General features: G+C 38.4%; 1 protein-coding gene and 1 long non-coding RNA gene across 7 annotated transcripts in view; one reads left to right on the forward strand and one right to left on the reverse strand.

Moving 5' to 3' along the window:
- prkg1a (protein kinase cGMP-dependent 1a) overlaps positions 1-19,280 on the forward strand; it is a 175,315-nt gene that overhangs the window by 154,097 nt on the left and 1,938 nt on the right. For all 3 annotated transcript variants that reach the window (XM_067421958.1, XM_067421957.1, XM_067421956.1), the window contains exons 10-17: positions 283-379; positions 2,181-2,320; positions 5,421-5,510; positions 5,601-5,742; positions 8,929-9,092; positions 9,215-9,337; positions 9,417-9,479; positions 9,568-9,634. In XM_067421958.1, the coding sequence (XP_067278059.1) occupies positions 283-379; positions 2,181-2,320; positions 5,421-5,510; positions 5,601-5,742; positions 8,929-9,092; positions 9,215-9,337; positions 9,417-9,479; positions 9,568-9,634 (886 nt within the window). The remainder of the gene's footprint in view (positions 1-282; positions 380-2,180; positions 2,321-5,420; positions 5,511-5,600; positions 5,743-8,928; positions 9,093-9,214; positions 9,338-9,416; positions 9,480-9,567; positions 9,635-19,280) is intronic.
- LOC137045371 (uncharacterized) overlaps positions 1-19,280 on the reverse strand; it is a 141,150-nt gene that overhangs the window by 27,263 nt on the left and 94,607 nt on the right. For 2 of the 4 annotated variants that reach the window (XR_010898752.1, XR_010898754.1), the window contains exon 5: positions 3,495-4,157. The exons of 1 other annotated variant lie outside the window; for it this stretch is intronic. This is a non-coding gene — a long non-coding RNA (uncharacterized lncRNA). Of the gene's footprint in view, positions 1-3,494; positions 4,158-19,280 lie in introns of those variants that run through there. One more of the 4 variants, XR_010898753.1, reaches the window with a different exon arrangement.

Genomic DNA, 19,280 nt, shown 5'->3' on the forward strand with positions numbered 1-19,280 from the left:
TCAAATAATGCCTATGATAGAATAGTGAAAGAAGAGCAACCAAACAAGTAAAAAGGGCACAAGTTAGGACACAGATAATTCTGTTCTATTTAGTTCAATACTGTTTAAAAAGCACCCCAGACTGCATTTCAAAGCTGTTTCCAGAATAAGGGTAATGACTTTGAAGATGAAAATAACATGAGATTTGAGTTTTGATTTGCAGGTTCTCCCACTAGACTGAGGGAATAACTACATATTTTTTTCAATTAATCCTCCACTCATTTTTCTGATTTTGAAATGCAGATATGAGGTGGAAAACGCCTTCTTCTCCAACCTAAACCTCTCTGACTTCAACATCATCGACACTCTTGGAGTTGGAGGATTTGGACGTGTTGAACTGGTAACAGAACATGTTTTAAATGCACAGTGTTGAGAAGTACATGTATCAGTGTTATGTATTCAGAATACAAATTATACACACACACACCCTGCCGAAGCATCTTAAGGCTGATTTAAACTTCTGCGTCTGACAAATGCCATATAGTTACACATTTAATTTATACTTCTGCATTGTTGTCCACGTCAATGTGCAATTACACATGCAGACCGCTAGTAGTCTGTGTCCACGGGCATGTTGATGAACGCAGAAGCAGCAGCTTGTTTCGTACATTTTCAGAGGTCATTGACAATGTACAAAACTTTTTGTTTTGTCATTGTCAATAAAAAATAAACTTAATTTATTAGGCCTTAATTAATTCTACAAACTATAATGCTGATCTGCCAAGATTGTCGCTATGTGATAGATAAATATAAGCTGATAACATCACTGTTTTCTCCAGAACGACTGTACAGGCGAATCAAATTTTGTTGCAATTTTGTCCTGTTTGACACTGTGAAGCTGCTTTGAATCAATCGTCATTGTAAAAGCGCTATATAAATAAAGCTGATTGATTGATTGATTGAGAAGAGCAGCAGCAGTGATGGTGACATATAGATAGCAACTTTTCTTTGCAGCTTGAGTTGTTTTATCTAATACAAAAGAAGCATTTCTAGTTGATTATTAGAGGTAAATATGGCGATGTGCCGCTGTAATGCGTTTTTAAAATCATGCAGTGCTCGTGGTCGCAATTTTCAGTATTGGTGGCACACAGATAAGCGCTTCAATCGATTGCTGCTGCGGAGACTTTATTCATTCCATTCACACAAATGTGTCCCTGTTCTTGATATACAATCACTGATTAACATATTTGATTTTAATGAGAAAATAAATAAATTATTCAATGGTGGATTAGATCCTAGAACCTCTGGCTCGCTTAACAGAAATTCTACCACTAGACCATCAAGAGCTCACACACACAAAGAATCTCTGGACTACAAAATATTGTGTTATATAGCATATGTAAGGATGAAACTATAATCCCATTTCTAGACACACACATCACAGTTTAAAAAAAAAATGTATTTATTGACCTGAGGGAGGGGTTCTGGCAGACCAATCACAGCCCTTGCGGTCTGCGCAGAATTGACGCTTTGTTACATTTTTGGAGAGGTGCACGTCAGGGTACATCGTAGGCTACGTATGCAACACACAGCCTACAGCATAGGCTACACTTGATGGAGAAGTATAAATCAGCCTTTAAAGTAAAAGTTTTATTTTATTAGCCAATGGTAGTCATCTTCTGTAGTTTTACTAGTCACCTTAGTATTTAATAGTTTTATCACTATCAGGTAGTTACCTGCTTAGTTGACGTACGTGATTTACTAGCCCTAGAGCCATTGAAAGACTGACTAGCCCCGTTTGACATGCTAGCTAACATTAGCTGAATATTTTATAATATATGTTTAGTAAGGTGGATTTGATGGCCACATTCCTACACCTATAAAATGCAATTCAATGTGGATGTAATCCAAGTATTCAGAATACGTTACTCAGATTGAGTAACGGAACAGAATTTGTTACAAATTACATTTTTGGGCATGTATTTTGTAATGAAATACATTTTGAAAGTATCCGTCCCAACAATATGTCAATGCAATATTTGTGTTTATTATGTTAAAATGTGCATTTTTTCCTACAAATTATTTTAGATCATATTGTGTAATTTATTATAGTACATCATAGTCATTATTCAAATGAGATGTTTTATGTGACAACAAACCATCTCCCCTTTAACCTTATTCGCCATCTCCTTTATTCTTAGGTGCAGCTCAAGAGTGATGAGGTGAAGACATTTGCAATGAAGATCCTAAAGAAGCGCCATATCGTGGACACGAGACAGCAGGAGCACATCCGATCAGAGAAACTAATTATGCAGGAAGCGCATTCAGATTTTATCGTCAGGTACCTCCAGTTAAATGGCAAATTTAATGACTAAAGTGGTTTATATGCCATGTTATTTTAGTATCATGGATCTTGTTTTAGTAATTTTGTTGTTTTTGTAATTTTATAGTTTTTTGTTAAAGCTGCTGTCCGTAACTTTTTTTTGTGTTCAAGATTTACAAAAATTATATAATGAATGTACAACATGAATCCATTTTCCAAACCGTGTTTTTGTCTTACCCTGAATCATTATGGTACACTTATAATAAGTATTTATATTGGGACTATTTCAGGCCAGACTGGTAGGTACCGCTGCGGAGGAGCACAGTCCCTGCGTGATCCGCCATAGACATAAACAGAGAGAAGTAGCTCCGGCTGCAATATTCTTCCCCAAGACGCATGCAGTTCTGTTTATTAACCACTAAAGTGCAAAAAGTTATGGACTGCAGCTTTAAATATGTCAATATAGTTTGTTATTTTAGTACTTCTTTCAACTTTAAGCAAAAATTATTTTATGGCATGTTTTTATGGCTTTGTTTTTTTCAAGATTCTTTGTCGTCGCTATAGGTACAGCGAAATTAGAGTAATCCTTCCGGTGCAGACACATATACTTAGTGCAGCTAAAACATCTATATGCCACAAACAATACAACACAATACACACAAAACCAGTACAGCCAGGCGAATAGCCAAATATTGCACAGAAATACTGCACAGTAAGCAGTAAGTACTGCATGATATTGCACACAATAAAAGAGAGGTAAGTGCAACATAATTAAAAAGAACAGAATGAAATGGAGTATAAAGGTATATTAAAAAGACACCATGAGATATACAAAAGGTAACGTTAACCTGTGGGTTGACATATAAGATGCCCCATCAGATTAGTGCATTCCTCCCCCTCTCTCTCTCTCTCTCTCTCTCTCTCTCTCTCTCTCTCTCTCTCTCTCTCTCTCTCTCTCTCTCTCTCTCTCTCTCTCTCTCTTTCTCTCTCTTTGTGCTGGCAGTGTTCAGCTCCCTTGTGGTGCTGGGGTAAAAACTGTTCTTGAGTCTATTGGTCTGTGGTTTAATTGACCTAAAGCGTTTACCGGCGGCAATTTAAACAAATGATGTCCAGGATCCTTTAACATGTTTACTGCTCTTCTAAGGCAGCATACAGTGTAACTTTCCTTTAGGGAAGGCAGAGGGCAGCCAATGATTTTTTGTGCTGAATTGATTACCCCCTGGAGAGCTTTCTGATCTGCCGCTGAGCTGCTGGCATACCAGGTAGAGACATTTTGATGTGTTTCAACCACTGATCTATATAGAGAACTGGATTGCTCATTACGTCATAAAAGGTGAAGCCGCTACACCGCCATTTTAGTATTTCCTAGTAATCTCACACGCTCTTTTGAATCAATAGGAAATTAAATGATTTTACTGAGAAAACTTTGCCTAAAGAGATAAAGTTTTTATATCTGAAGTCTCCCTGTACATTCTTACAACACAAACGTTCTAAGCATCTAAATGGTTATTCGTTTAAAGTTAGGAATTTCCCCTGCTTTTTCAAATGTTACGTTCATATTCATTATAGTAGTGAACATCAGCTCGATGAGCAGAAGGGACACTCAACGCGCACATTTTGGACAAAAGGCCAGAATCAGAGGAGCCGAGATCACGCATTGGACTGTAAACAGTTAAAAGTTCAGATAAATAATCTGGTGCCAGATCCTTGACCGGCATTATAAATAAGCATTACAACCTGATGGAGCCACTGTAGAGATTCCAAATTAGGGTTGATGTTCTCTCTCGACCTGGACCCTGCCAAGATTCCAGCAGCTGAATTTTGGACATTTTCGAGATTTCATAGATTGAGACCCCTGCAAATAAAGCATTGTGGTAATCAATACAAGACAAATGTATTAATACATTTTTCTGCCACAAAAAAGGACAACATGGGGCGCAATCTTTCAATATTTCTGAGATGAAAATTACATTTTAACAGTGTGCATCAAAAAAATTAACATTTTGTTTGGAACGCCAAGACAGAGCCATCTACATTAAGTGTTAAGGATCCGGCTTTACACACCTGATGGATTGAACCAATGAGCATAACCTCCGTCTCATCACTGTTCAAGCAAAGAAAATTCTGAGACATCCATGTTTTTATCTCAGAAATGCAGTGTTCCAGAAAAGAGGGAAAATATACATACAAAAACGTAAAGGACTCAGAGTAGATCCCTGGGGAACACCAAACCTGACTGAGCCAATTTTGGAATTGTGAACTGCCTACAGTCTGATAAGTAGGACTTTTATCCAGTTTAATGCAGTCTCTGTGATGCCAAACAGATTCCATACGAGAAATTAACAAGGAATGATCGACGGTATCTAAAGTCGCACTGAGGTCAAGAAGAATCAAAATTGACAGACAGCTAGAGTCCGCACTCCGCAGCAATTAACAGATCATTAGTAACCTTCACTAATGCTGTTTCAGTGCTGTGATATTTACGAAAGCCTGATTGAAGGGGCTTAAACAGGTTATTTATTGTAAGACGAGCAACCACATAGAGAGCGCCAAGCAAAAGCAGCAGAGACAGAAGAGAGCTGTTCAGACTTAGGGGATAAGTACACTGGTCCTAAACAGTTAAAGCTGTCTCAATACCCTCATACTCAGTTTGACACACAAAAAAAGAGCCTTTCAAGAACAGTGGTTCAAAAGTTTCAGATGGCTGGAATACTCAGCTAGACAAAATGCTGCTTTCTGCTTTCCTTGTAGGCATGGGCGAGGTTAGCCCCTTTTTAGGGGTGCTTCAGTAACAACTTGGAGTAAGAAATTGTGTTATTTAAAAATTAAAAATTTTAGTCTTTTACACGGTTAAATAATGTCCAAAACATACTCCGTAGTTTGAAGGTTTAAAATGTATGTGTTAAGGAGGAAAATGAAAACATCTCCGCACAGCAAATGGTGTCGTCCTCTTCTCTTCTCTAGGGTACGCGTGTCTCTAGGTTGGTGGCAGTGGGGCTCATTGGGTGCTCAGCACCCCTAAAGCTCTGACCCTAGAATCGCCCCTGATATAGATCAGTAATTTCAACCCTTGAATGTGTAGAATCCCATTCTGACTGTGTTCCTCTTGTTTTCTTAGACTCTATAGGACATTTAAGGACAGTAAATACCTCTATATGCTAATGGAGGCGTGTTTAGGTGGAGAACTGTGGACTATCCTCCGAGACAGGTGACACTTATCTATTCACTTTTTGTTTTCTTGTATGTTTGCCATCTGGATTTCAATGACAAAACAGTCCTGTTTCTTTCCTAATCACAGGGGAAACTTTGATGATTCAACCACACGGTTTTACACAGCTTGTGTGGTGGAGGCATTCGCTTACCTGCATTCCAAAGGCATCATATACAGAGACCTCAAACCAGAGAACCTGATACTAGACCACAGAGGCTACGCCAAACTGGTGAATATAGGACACCATAAAGACACCCAGTACTCTAGAAGCTTCTAGTAGTTTCATGAGGATGAAAAGACAATAATAACCTGAAGTCATCTAGAATGTTGTGCTTCTTTAATGTACAGTACTTCAAAAAATACTTTGGAAACTGAAGCTACACTTAAGAATTTTTTAAATGTCATTGTTTTAGATGACAAAATATCAAACGAATTGGTAAAAAAATAAATAAAAAAAAAACATTGTTTAAAGGCTGCTTTTATTTTTATATTTAAAAATGTTTGTGTGCTGCTGCTCATCCCTGTGTGTGTAATAAGCAGAGTAGAGCACCCGCCTATAGCTGCATATTACTAACGCACTCTTTAAATAACACAGACAAATACTGTGCTATTGAATATAGACCAGGTTTTTGTTGGTCAACGGCGCAGTCATTTTCAGTTTTTTCAAAATAACAACACGCCAACAATGTGCCTGAGCACGCCTGTGGGCAAACAGATGGGCACGAGTGCATTTGCTATTTAAACAACGTGCCGCTGAATGTGAAAATGATAACTATGTCGGGTTGAAACTAGCAAAAAAAAACACACACTTTCATTGTGCCGAGTATATGATAGGACACAAGTTTTGACTGGGTAAACCCAGCCTGATCTGCCGGCGATTTGATTTTGCCCTGCAACACAGTCTGGAAACCTGTACATTACTGCTTCTGTTACACTTTTGCAGGAACCAATCACAGACTAGCTTATCCACCTGGTGCGCTATTGGCGGGTTTAACACGTTGACGGATAGAGAAGCGATGAGCCGTTGCTCGTTGATCATGCCTCTTGTGGTCTGATTGGTTGAAGGACTATCCAACTGCATACAGAGCAGGGATGGAAATTAACTTTTTTGTCCACCGGCCACTGTGGCTGGTGGATTTCAAAATCTACCAGCCACTCAATGGTTTTACCAGCCACTTTCTTATTTTTAACTGACAATGTGTTACTGCATGTGAAAATTAATACTACAAGCTCTACAATACTTAAGCAGTTTATTTAATCTCAAGTCTCATGAAATACTGACATTTTCTCTTTCACACAAACCATGAACTGATATACATTTCATTAAATGAGTAGAGCTCTGTGTGCTCTTTTTTTTTACCTGGATGTGGCATATGGATGATTTGTGGTCTTTTATGGTTTTTAGTTTTTAACAATTAAACATTAAACTATTAGTTTTGGCATCTTTTGAAGCGTGTTAACGACATAAAAAGCAGAACATTGTCAGTAGGGATGCACCAAAATCTTAGCCTAGAAATTTAGACGCACCCTAGCGGCAGCAAATTTAATCTGCCCTCAAGTGTCGTCTAGGAACTCTCAATACCCTTCTGAGCTGTATTCCTCTCAATCTGGATGGGCCAATCACATCGTGTATAGAGTCGGTGGGCGGGGCCATAATGACGACAGCCGATGCGTTTGCATGCTTCTAGTAAACACAGAAACTGGCGAACGGCGGTCTTTCGAATCAGCTTTGACCAAGACTGTAGAAGACTTAGAGTTAAGCTTTTCTCTGAGAAAAGAACAAAGAACGGCACTAAGGTCATTCTTAAAAAGGGAAGATGTGTTCGGAGTTTAGCCGACCAGATACGGTGAATGTTTAATCTATCAACAAGCTCTGTTTCACCTTCGTTGCTCTGGTTGGTTGTAGCGCTATCCTATTGCGTGCAGAGGGAGTTTGAAAGACAACCGTTTATCCCGCCCCTCGGATTGAGCCCTGACTATGGTGAGTTTCCAGACCAAACATCTTGATGTGGGTCTGGCTTGTCAGGCTACCAAAATCTAAATTCTTGGCTGAAACCAAAAAAGAGGAAACCAAGGCCGAAAACCGAAAGAAAATATTACAATTATTAGTACCATTGCATTTATGACTGATGTAACTTTGTTACAGTTACTGTGTAACTTTACTAAAAAATCAAGGCATTGTAATTGATTTATTATTTGAAACTTTAATATTAATTTATGCAATTACAAATGATCAAATATTTGTTTAGCACATTGCAACAATGCACAGTATACTATAAAATTCAAACTAAAATGTTTAACTTGACCTTACTCATGCGTACATTAAATAATAATGTACTGGTCTGCAGAATGTTGCAGAAATTGAATAATGTAATCAAATGTAAAATAACATTTAACTGTATAAATGAAAGATTCATAATTTTTAAACTTACAAAAGCTATTTAATCAAGAGCAGTGGGTGATGTCCTTATCTTTTGTTTGACAATAAATAGAGCAATAGAAGTTATGGCCCCTAAGGTTACGGCCCCAATTACGACGTCGTCTTTCTCGACTGTATAAAGTTCACTTAAGGCATATTCAGACTATGTCTGCTGGTAGGTGAAGCGAGTTTACCCGCCACAACTCAAAATCACCCGCATTTGGCTGGTGACGGCTGCTAATTTCCATTCCTGATACAGAGTCATTTGAATTATGCTTGGCTATCACGCCTTTTGTGTTCTGATTGGTTGAAGGCCTATCCAATTGCATACAGAGTTATTTTAATAATGCTTGTTGATCACGCCTGTTGTGAGTAAGAAAATACAGAGCAGACTCCCCAGACCAATGTTCAATCTTAAATTGAGCTTGGTCTGGTGATAGCAAGACAAGCACAAGTGTGCTGCATTTGCTAACTTTCTTCCATCACGTGGTGCCCACTACTAGTAGAATGCATGTATCATTATTTTATTTTTTTACTTATCAATTTATTTTATACACCATTCTATATGCATATAAGTTGAGAAAATGTATACTTCTTATCGGTCTTATAGTTATGCAAGTTGTTGGTCATTAGTTCTGGATGTCTTTTGGCTCTGCAGTGAGCACCTCGGGCATTTTGCATGCACAATTTCAGAAAAACAAGTTTACTAACAACAGATACACTGTTTAAAATTAGGATTATTTGAGATCAGTTTATCAATTTGCATTTTGAACACAAAATACTGTTTACTTGAATAAAAAAATGACCGGATCAAAAGCATAGTAACAAAAAAGGTCAACTGCACACCCTCATAGTTACCTAAAGAGACTTTTAAGGCCAGGAACAGGGTTAATAAAGTCCACTGAATGCCATTTTAAAAGTATCCATTTAAAGAGTTCAGATTTTGATTCTGTTAAAGAAGATTCAAGCATGAACTCTTGTGTAAATCTTTTAAAGGTGGATTTTGGCTTCGCTAAGAAGATCGGCTTTGGGAAGAAGACATGGACATTCTGTGGAACTCCAGAGTATGTGGCACCAGAGATTATCTTGAATAAAGGACATGACATCTCCGCAGATTACTGGTCCCTCGGCATCCTCATGTATGAGCTACTGACCGGCAGGTGAGAGACAGAGTACACGTATTTGAAATACTTAAGCAAATACTAAGCATTATGATTTAAATGTGTACTACAAAAATATTTTTTTCTTTTTCTTTAAATCTCTAAATTCCTCTATTTTTCAGTCCTCCTTTTTCAGGACCAGATCCAATGAAAACATACAACATCATTCTAAGAGGCATTGACATGATAGAATTCCCGAAAAAAATTACCAAAAATGCTGCCAATCTAATCAAAAAGCTATGCAGGTATGTATCTATCGCACAATAAAAACACATTCGCTGTAAATCAGCAATGTTTTCCAATGCAGTTTTTTTTTTCTCTCAGAGACACACCTTCTGAAAGACTAGGAAACTTGAAAAACGGTGTTAAAGACATCCAGAAGCACAAGTGAGTTGACATTCACTTTAAAACATGAACTTGAAGAATGAGCTGATACAGTTCTATGAATAATCTCATATAATGAACATGTCTGCAGATGGTTTGAAGGGTTTAACTGGGACGGATTGAGGAAGGGGACATTGACGCCCCCCATCATCCCTAATGTAAGTGCTTACGCTCATGCAAGATAGATGTTACACTGATGTTAGGCCAGAAACATACTCTTTGCAGGTACACTCTTAAAATGATGATGCTTGGGGCAACTTTTTTGAGCAATGTTTCAGAGAAATGTTGCTTGGGCACTTTCCCATTGAGAATGGGCTACAGATTTCTATCTGGATACTTTAGATTGGTCATGTGCTCTGTGTCTCACCTGTTGCCTGTTGACAATTTTGCTTATTGTCCCATGCCCCATCACCTTTAGAAGAAAATTTCTATAGAACCTTAAATGTTCTGTCAGGTGCTTCATATATAGAATGTTATTAAGCAGCTTGCAAACTTTATCACTATACAAATATAAGCATGAATGTATTAAGCTTAATCGTTTAATATATGTCTTCTAATATAAAGCCTTTTTGGCAAGAGCTTGGGGGTTTATATATATAAACCTTTTTTCTTAAGACTGCACTGTATGCACAAGTGCATTCTTGCCTTCTTACTGTGGTGCTAACATCTTAAAATGTCTGACATTGAACTGAAAATGTTTTTATTTAGACAGCTAGTTATAAGCACGTCTAACTTTAGCAAACTTGCTTCGCTCTCTTCGAACATTGTTTTGTCCTGACAATAGTTACTCTGAAAAACAAAACAGACAATAGCATTGAAAAGGACATTTGAATTGTGTTCAGACTCATTTTGAGAAGCATCTGTGTGTGTGAAAACTAGCTCAGAGCTAGTGTTTGGTTTCACATAGGCCCCATTTACACTGCATGGTTCAAGTGACCCAATTCCGATTTTGCACAGTTTGTGGCACAGATCGGATATGACGTGAAAGTGTAAGCAGGAAAAAAACGCATGAATTCCGATATCCTCAGATCGGATTCAGGCCTCACTCATATGTGGTAATAAATCCGATATGATTCGGAATGCTTGCATTTGCGTCTGCCATGTAAGCGGACAGATCGGGTATTCCCCAGTAAATGAGAGTCGTACGTCATTGAAAAAAGGACAGAGGCGAATGACGTAAACTCAGATGGACACAAACTGCGATCAAGGGCCAGTGTTGCCAAGTCCGGGGTTTTCATGCGGAATCGGGGTACTTTAACACAGTTTTGAGTTGCAATTGGACGGGTTTTAGGATAGCGCTACAACCAACCAGAGCAACGAAGGTGAAACAGAGCTTGTTGATAAATTAAACATTCGCCGTATCTGGTTGGCAAAACTCCGAACACATCTTCCCTTTTTAAGAATGACTTCAGTGCCGTTATTTTCTCAGAGAAAAGCTTAACTCCAAGTCTTCCAGAGTTGCTGTCAAAACTGATTCGAAAGACTGCCGTTCGCCAGTTTCCGTGTTTACTAGAAGCACGCAAATGTAACTCAGTCATCGTCATTATGGCCCCGCCCACCGACTCTATACACGATGTGATTGGCCCGGCAAGAGTTTGGCGATTACAGCTCAGAAGGGTATTGAGAGTTCCTAGACGAAACTCACGGGCAGATTAGATTTGCTGCCGCTAGGGTGCGTCTAGATTTCTAGGCTAGATGATTTTGGCATACAGCTCATGAAAACCCCAAATTCCTATCTCAAAAAATTTGCATATTCCATCCGACCAATAAAAGAAAAGTCAACCTTCAAATAATTATGTTCAGTTATGCACTCAATACTTGGTCGGGAATCCTTTTGCAGAAATGACTGCTTCAATGCGGCGTGGCATGGAGGCGATCAGCCTGTGGCACTGCTGAGGTGTTATGGAGGCCCAGGATGCTTCGATAGCGGCCTTAATCTCATCCAGAGTGTTGGGTCTTGCGTCTCTCAACTTTCTCTTCACAATATCCCACAGATTCTCTATGGGGTTCAGGTCAGGAGAGTTGGCAGGCCAATTGAGCACAGTAATGCCATGGTCAGTAAACCATTTACCAGTGGTTTTGGCACTGTGAGCAGGTGCCAGGTCATGCTGAAAAACGAAATCTTCATCTCCATAAAGCTTTTCAGCAGATGGAAGCATGATGGAAGTGCTCCAAAATCTCCTGATAGCTAGCTGCATTGACCCTGCCCTTGATAAAACACAGTGGACCAACACCAGCAGCTGACATGGCACCCCAGACCATCACTGACTGTGGGTTCTTGACACTGGTCTTCAGGCATTTTGGCATTCTATGCAAAATTTCAGCAACAGTCCAGTGCTGCTTCTCTGTAGCCCAAAGTGGCTTGGCCTGGGGAATGCGGCACCTGTAGCCCATTTCCTGCACACGCCTGTGCACGGTGGCTCTGGATGTTTCTACTCCAGACTCAGTCCACTGCTTCCACAGGTCCCCCAAGGTCTGGAATCGGTCCTTCTCCGCAATCTTCCTCAGGGTCCGGTCACCTCTTCTCGTTGTGCAGCGTTTTTTTGCCACACTTTTTCCTTCCCACAGACTTCCCACTGAGGTGCCTTGATACAGCACTCTGGGAGCAGCCTATTCGTTCAGAAATTTCTTTCTGTGTCTTACCCTCTCGCTTGAGGGTGTCAATGATGGCCTTCTGGACAGGGTCGGGTCGGCAGTCTTACCCATGATTGCGGTTTTGAGTAATGAACCAGGCTGGGAGTTTTTAAAAGCCTCAGTAATCTTTTGCAGGTGTTTAGAGTTAATTAGTTGATTCAGATGATTAGGGTAATAGCTCGTTTAGAGAACCTTTTCATGATATGCTAATTTTTTGAGATTCATGAGCTGTATGCCAGAATCATCAGTATTAAAACAATAAAAGACCTGAAATATTTCAGTTGGTGTGCAATGAATCTAAAATATATGAAAGTTAAACTTTTATCATTACATTATGGAAAATAATGAACTTTATCACATTTGCTAATTTTTTGAGAAGGATCTGTATATATATATATATATATATATATTTATATATATATATATATATAATATATATATATATATCAGTCACTGAGCACCACAAACAAAGAATAGCCATATTATAGTTAATGAGACTTAACAATTAACAATGTAGAGACTAATATATATATTAGTAGTCTGTACATTGTTAATATATGAATAATCAATATACAAGCAGTGAGTTCCTTTATTGTCTCTGTAATTAACAAAATATTTATAGAGGTAGATAATGTTTTTTATGCTTTGTTAACATCGTATTAAACGTAAATAGTTCTCAATTTAGGTCAATGCCAATAAGTGCTTTAAACCAACCTTTATTAGACATTAAGGGAACACTTTAGTATGGGGAACACACATTAACTATTAACTATGACTTTTGACTCAATAAACTCCTAATTTACTGCTTATTAATAGTTAGTAAGGTAGATTTTGTAGTGTTTAAGTTTCGGTATTGGGTAGCATTAAGGGATGTAGAATAAGGTCATGCAGAATAAGGCATTAATATGTGCTTTATAAGTACGGTACTAATAAACAGCCAATATCCTAGTAATATACAAGCTAATAAGCAACTAGTTAATAGTTAATAACTGAACCTTAAAATAAAGTGTTACCGACATTAATTGCATTAGTAAGTGTGTTCATTAAAGTAAATATATATTAGGGTTGTGCCAATGGATGATGATGACTGATCGACATCGTGATGCCATGCCTCCCGTTACGAGTCTTGCGAGTATGACACACTCTAATTCTAGTCTCTTCTATAGTTAACCTAAAACACGTAGCAGTGATTGCTCTGTAAATTATATTGAGAATATAACTAATGCATATGCTGTTTAAAATACTGTAGTCTATGCCAGAGACGTGACGTGTTAGTCTGTGAAAATACCGTGTCAGGCAGGCTACACAAATATTGATCTTGACATTGTTAGCTTCTTGTCTTTTTTACATGTCTTACACTGTACATTTAACTTAAAATATTGAATTTTATACAAGAAAACTGCCCTTATTAATGAATCATTAGTAGCCTATTGTAGTGTCTCAGGAAATCTTGGTCATTGTCACAGCTCTTCTGTGGTTCCTGCACTGAAGCGGCAGTTTGAGATAAATCCAGACTTCAGCCAACGTCAAATAACTTTTGTCTGGTTAATAATTTTAAAGACAGTTTGCCTTGGCCATAATGTCAAATCAAATGAAGGAATTAAGGTGATTCTGATAACACATATTTATTAAAACACAGAAGAACAACAAATCAAGAACACGAAGACAGGAACAACACTCAGGCCGAAACTCTGAATTTACATTTCACTTAATCACAATTCACTTTTTGTGTCGTGCAAAGCATAGCATAGGCTATAAATGAATAGTTACTGAAATATTGTAAAGTGGTCCTATGAACTACACAAATGAACATTTAAAAAACAATATGCAAAATCAAACAGCTCTGTAACAGATTGCAAAAAGTGTGTAAAGAAGTCTAATATCTTTCACCATAGACCATGCTTAAATTGTAATGTTTCTCCGATGTATATATAAAAAGATACATGCACAACCCTTCTTAAGTGGAAGGAAGCTACTTTTTCCCCTGCACATGCAAACTTTTTGAAAGCTCTATGTAGAGATATAGTAAAATACAGGGAATAGGAAAATCTAAAATGAAACGAAACATACTCCTGACGATATATACAGACTTCTATCATGAACCTCTAGATGGCATAGGCTGGTAGGTCCTTAACTCAATCTGCTTGCAATCACATCATTCTCTATAGGGCACAGCTGATTGGTTCCTGCTGTATCAGTAGCCAATGAGTTTGCTGCTCAACCTTCAAATACTTGGTCAGTGTTTGCTGTTGCAGTTGCAGCACACAATCAGAAATCCTCTGAAATTCAACATTTGAGATAAGTGAACAGTCTTTCTTTTGCTATATCGCTATGCATTATTGCGTGGTCTGCCTTATTAATTCCTTATAAAGTAAATGCAAGGTTTAAAGTCATGTGTCATGTTAACAGTCCTGTTTTAATGCTTAAGAGTGAATTACTATGCATATTAGCAGCTAGTGTATATGCATTATTGCAGTTTTCCAGGCGTTCTCAATCAAAAGCAAGAGCACTTTCAGTTGATACTGTAATATCATACAGGTAAAACAGATTTGGCAAATGCATATGTGTTTAAATACATTCATTCTAGCCTAGAGAAAGTCAGATGTTTCTATTTGTGGCATGTTTTTCAGTGATGAGCAGTGTGGCCAATCACTATTTGTTGATGCTTGAATGTGGTGAAGAGTCATAACCCGGTTCATTCATTCATTGCTCCAATGGCACATTTATTACTGCTAATGCCTTTAACTAATCAGCAGAATGGAGTGTTCATCCTGATAGCAATTAATAATATAAGTGGTCTAAATATTAAAATGTTCATATATCTTTTCTGGAAATCTCTGGGCCAAATACAATGATTGGACATAGATTTGTTGGTACGATGGCCTACCTGCCTGTCGGCATATGTATTTTTATACCTCTGCATACCCTACTCACGCAGACATCACACGTCGTCAGTAAAGTTATATAAAATCAGTCACCGAGCACCACAAACAAACAACAGCCATTTAAAGTTCCTCCTGAACCAAAACATTAAGGTTATGGCTGTCTTCATGTCTGGCAATCCGTGAAGTTCTACCCAGAGCTGTTCATATCCTCTCAGACTCAGATTTATGGGTCGACACTATCAACGGCTAAATTAATCTGCAGCAGTGAAGTGGTACATGTAACATCTCTATGAATTGTTTACGTCATGTCTTAAAGCACATAACATTACAATAATAATGAATGTAATTTAACGCCATCTCTCATCATCTTGTGACGGTTTGCATACTTTGTCATGTGTTTTGGAGGAGGTGTGGCTTTAAAAATGCCATAGTCACACTAAGACAAATTGCAATTTCGCTTTAATTCTATTTAATCGTGCAGCACTAATAGCAGGTCCAGTATTTGCTCACAGCTGAAATAACAGCAGCAGCATTGCAGCTCTATTTTGCCAAAAGCAAACATATCATCCCTTACATGCCAAACATTTACACTTATACTTGTGACTAGGGCTGTCGCTATCAATTCTTTTAGTAATCGAGTATTCTACTGATTATTCCATCGATTAATCGAGTAATCGGAAAATAATTACTTTTTTCTTTATTAAAAAGCAATCCTAAATATATGAGACAATAAGACCGTTATTAAAAATTAACATCTAATTTGTTTTCTTTTTTGAAAAATTGTTTTGTTGCTGAAATTGCATACATTAATAACTTTGAAACTAAACAATTTAAATGCATTCAACTACCATATTATAATAATCTATTTCAAATTACTTTAAAAAGGTAAACATAATTCAGTCAAAAACTAAACCTACAACCAATAAACCAAAATAATAGTAATATAAATAATGATAATGCCTAAACACTGCATTTATGTTGTGCAACTTAACTTTCAAATTTCAGCTTTAGCTTAGGCATGACATTAGCCTGACAAGCCAGGCCCACATCAAGATGTTTGGTCTAGAATCTCACCACTGACAGGGCTCAATCAGAGGGGCAGAATATACGGTTGTCTTTCAAACTCTCTCTGCACAGCGTGCACACAATTGAATAGCGCTACAACCAACCAGAGCAACTAAGGGGAATCAGAGCTAGTCGACAGATTAAACTTTCGCCGTATCCGGCCAGCAAAACTCTGAACACATCTTCCCTTCTTAAGAATGACTTCAGTGCCGTTTTTTTGTTCTTTTCTCTGTTTCAGAGTCGCGGTCAAAGCTTATTCGAAAGACCACCGTTCGCCAGTTTCTGTGTTTACTAGAAGCACGCAAGCGCAGCTCTGCCGTCATTATGTTAAGCCCACCGGCTCTATACATGATGTGATTGGACCGACCAGAGTTTGGCGTTTACAGCTCAGAAGTGTATTGAGAGTTGCTAGCAAGGGGGTAATCTAGCATTCGGAAAGCGTTCCACCCATAGGTGTGGCCATTGCTAACCAAGCCATCATCTGCTGTTAGCATTCCATTGACTCCCATTCATTTTTGCGTCACTTTGACTGTGAATAACTTTAAATCTGAGACGTTTAAATACTCCATTTGTCCATTGTTTATTTCTAAAGAAACACGACAATGTATAAAAGGCTCCATTACCTTGTATCTTACACTATTGCCCCGTAGAAGCTGTTTTTGTTAAAATAGGCTAACGATTGCATCATAACCAACACACAGTAAAGAAATTACCATATAGACAGGAGGAGACGCTCACAGGCAATCTTTTACTGTCTATGAGACAGTCGGGGGGACGTGGAAACATAAAGTCTGATAAAGTCAAGGGAGAAGAATGGGGAGAAGCCCATAGTGAGCCAAAAGCAACGGGACAAAACATTTAAACAACGTGATTCAGATTTCACTTTCCACAACTACTAGAAGACCTACAACAGTCAGACAGGTTTGCTTACGTCACATCTACGTCGTCAAGCTCAGTCTGAGCCTGCGCAGTTCGCTCAGCCATCAGGAAGTGAGTGCTTCTAATTGACTTCACAATTCGCTGTTGAAGTCTATGGGATCACTGTGTCCATTTCTTTTACTGTCTATGGTTGCTAGATGACACTCGCGGCAGATTAGATTTGCTGCCGCTAGGGTACGTCTAGATTTCTAGGCTAGCATGACATAAGCCTTTACTGTCTTCTGAAGGATTTGTGGCTTTTGTAAGAAGCAAAAAATATTGGACAGGAAGGACAGTTGAAATAAGAAGGGTAGAGATGGACATACTAGAGATGCACGGATCAGCTCTAACATCACTGGATCCTCTGAAAACAAACCATTCACCCGCACCCGATCGTCACAAATTCAAATACTCAGTGTTAAGCATTATCGTCACATATTATCTACACTGAAGTTGGTTGCTTTTAAAAAAAATCTTTGGCAATACATCACACGGAGGAGAACCACTGGAACGTAAGCAAACGCGAGAGATGAGTTTATTTAATTCAGATAAAGTACCTACATTGCACATACAGGTTTTAAGCTAATTATATTCATCATTGTAACACAGCTTGTTTTATTTAGTAGCTATAAATATGATTACAGTGTAAGATTTAAATGACAAAAAAAATGAAAGCACGCAGCTCTGAAAGCACGAGCTGCGCATCTCGCATGGTCGCGCATTACAGCTTGTTTGTTGCGCCTATTGTTGAGAACATTTTAATTGTGTATTTTGAAGATATTATCAAGTATATATAAAGTCTCATTAAAGATTTCACACACATCAATGACGGTATCCATGTGCAAACTCCATCGCGTTCATGTGTTTGGAGCTGCTCATATCTCCTCAGCTGACGCGCAAACTGCCGCAAATTAAAACCTAAATGTTCAGTGTTGCATCCTGAAGCTCAACACACAGTTGTCTGATGCCACTCTCTCTCGCATTGCGCTCTTTGATCTCTGCATGAGCTGAAAACGAAAGTTAAAGAACGGACTCACATTGCGTTTTACCGTGAAAAGAGAGTTCAGCGTCTTTATTAAAGAGATCCCCTGGTGTTGAGACTTGTATGGCTTAATATAACATAAATGATGTCTCTTACTGAAATATGTAGTAGAAAACCCATGAAAGATTTACGTTATTTAAAAAATCGACTTTATATTTGGACCATGGGCGGCGCCATTTTGTTTGCGTTCTAGGTTGATGACGTAGAGTGGTTACACTCCTCAATCAGCTGGCGCTACCCGTAGCTATTTTTACCACAACGCAACTCGAAAATTGTTTCAGAGTTAAACAAAATCAATGAATTGCTTAGTAATTGTACTTAAAACACACTCAAACATACATGTGCACACAAACTCTCTATCTCACAGACTCACACACAGCCCAACAGATCGGCGCGAACACACGCACGCAGTTGATATGCAGTAGATTAACTGTAATGCCTAATGTAACCAGCAGAGGGAACTATCTAGGTAGGACCATGGAATAGGGTAACGCGAGTAAGAGAGGCAGGATGTTTTGGTGATGATGCATGGGATTGGTTTGTGCATTAAAAGTTTGAGCACAAGCTCAGTGAATTAACCTCAATCTTTAAACTTTCATTTTTAAGAAACAAATAACATTCCCTGCTTTTGTTCACTAATACAACTTGAAGGAGTTAATGAAGACGATCGAGTGCGTGAATTCGGACAGCTGTTGTGTGTAAATCGGCTGTACACTCGTTATTGCGGTGCAACGTGAGACTGAATGACTGCACTTGAACATGTCCCTATGGTGTCGGACAACACTACAAATGGCCGTCCCTTCAAATAATGCCCTATTTCAGGGTATAGGGGGTCAATTTCAGATTCAGCCCCTGTCGTAGAGACTGAGCAGCCCAACATCTCGATTGAGACAGTTTTGAGACAGCGCAGTCTCTCAGGTGTGTGTGCGCGCCCGCCGATCTGTTTGTGACTTGTGTAGGTGAGTTTGTGTGCACATGTATGTTTGAGTGTGTTTTAAGTACAATTACAAAGCAATTCATTGGTTTTGTTTAACTCTGAAACAATTTTTGAGTTGTGTTGTGGTAAAAATAGCTACGGGTAATGCCAGCTGATTGAGGAGTTCAACCATTCTACGTCATCAACCTAGAACGCATTCAAAATAGCGCCGCCCATGGTCCAAATATAAAATTGATTTTTTAAATAACGTAGATCTTTCATGGGCTTTCTACTACATATTTCAGTAAGAGACATCATTTATGTTATATTAAGCCATACAAGTC

Source organism: Pseudorasbora parva, chromosome 17 (assembly GCF_024679245.1).
Source record: "Pseudorasbora parva isolate DD20220531a chromosome 17, ASM2467924v1, whole genome shotgun sequence".
NCBI lineage: Eukaryota > Metazoa > Chordata > Actinopteri > Cypriniformes > Gobionidae > Pseudorasbora > Pseudorasbora parva.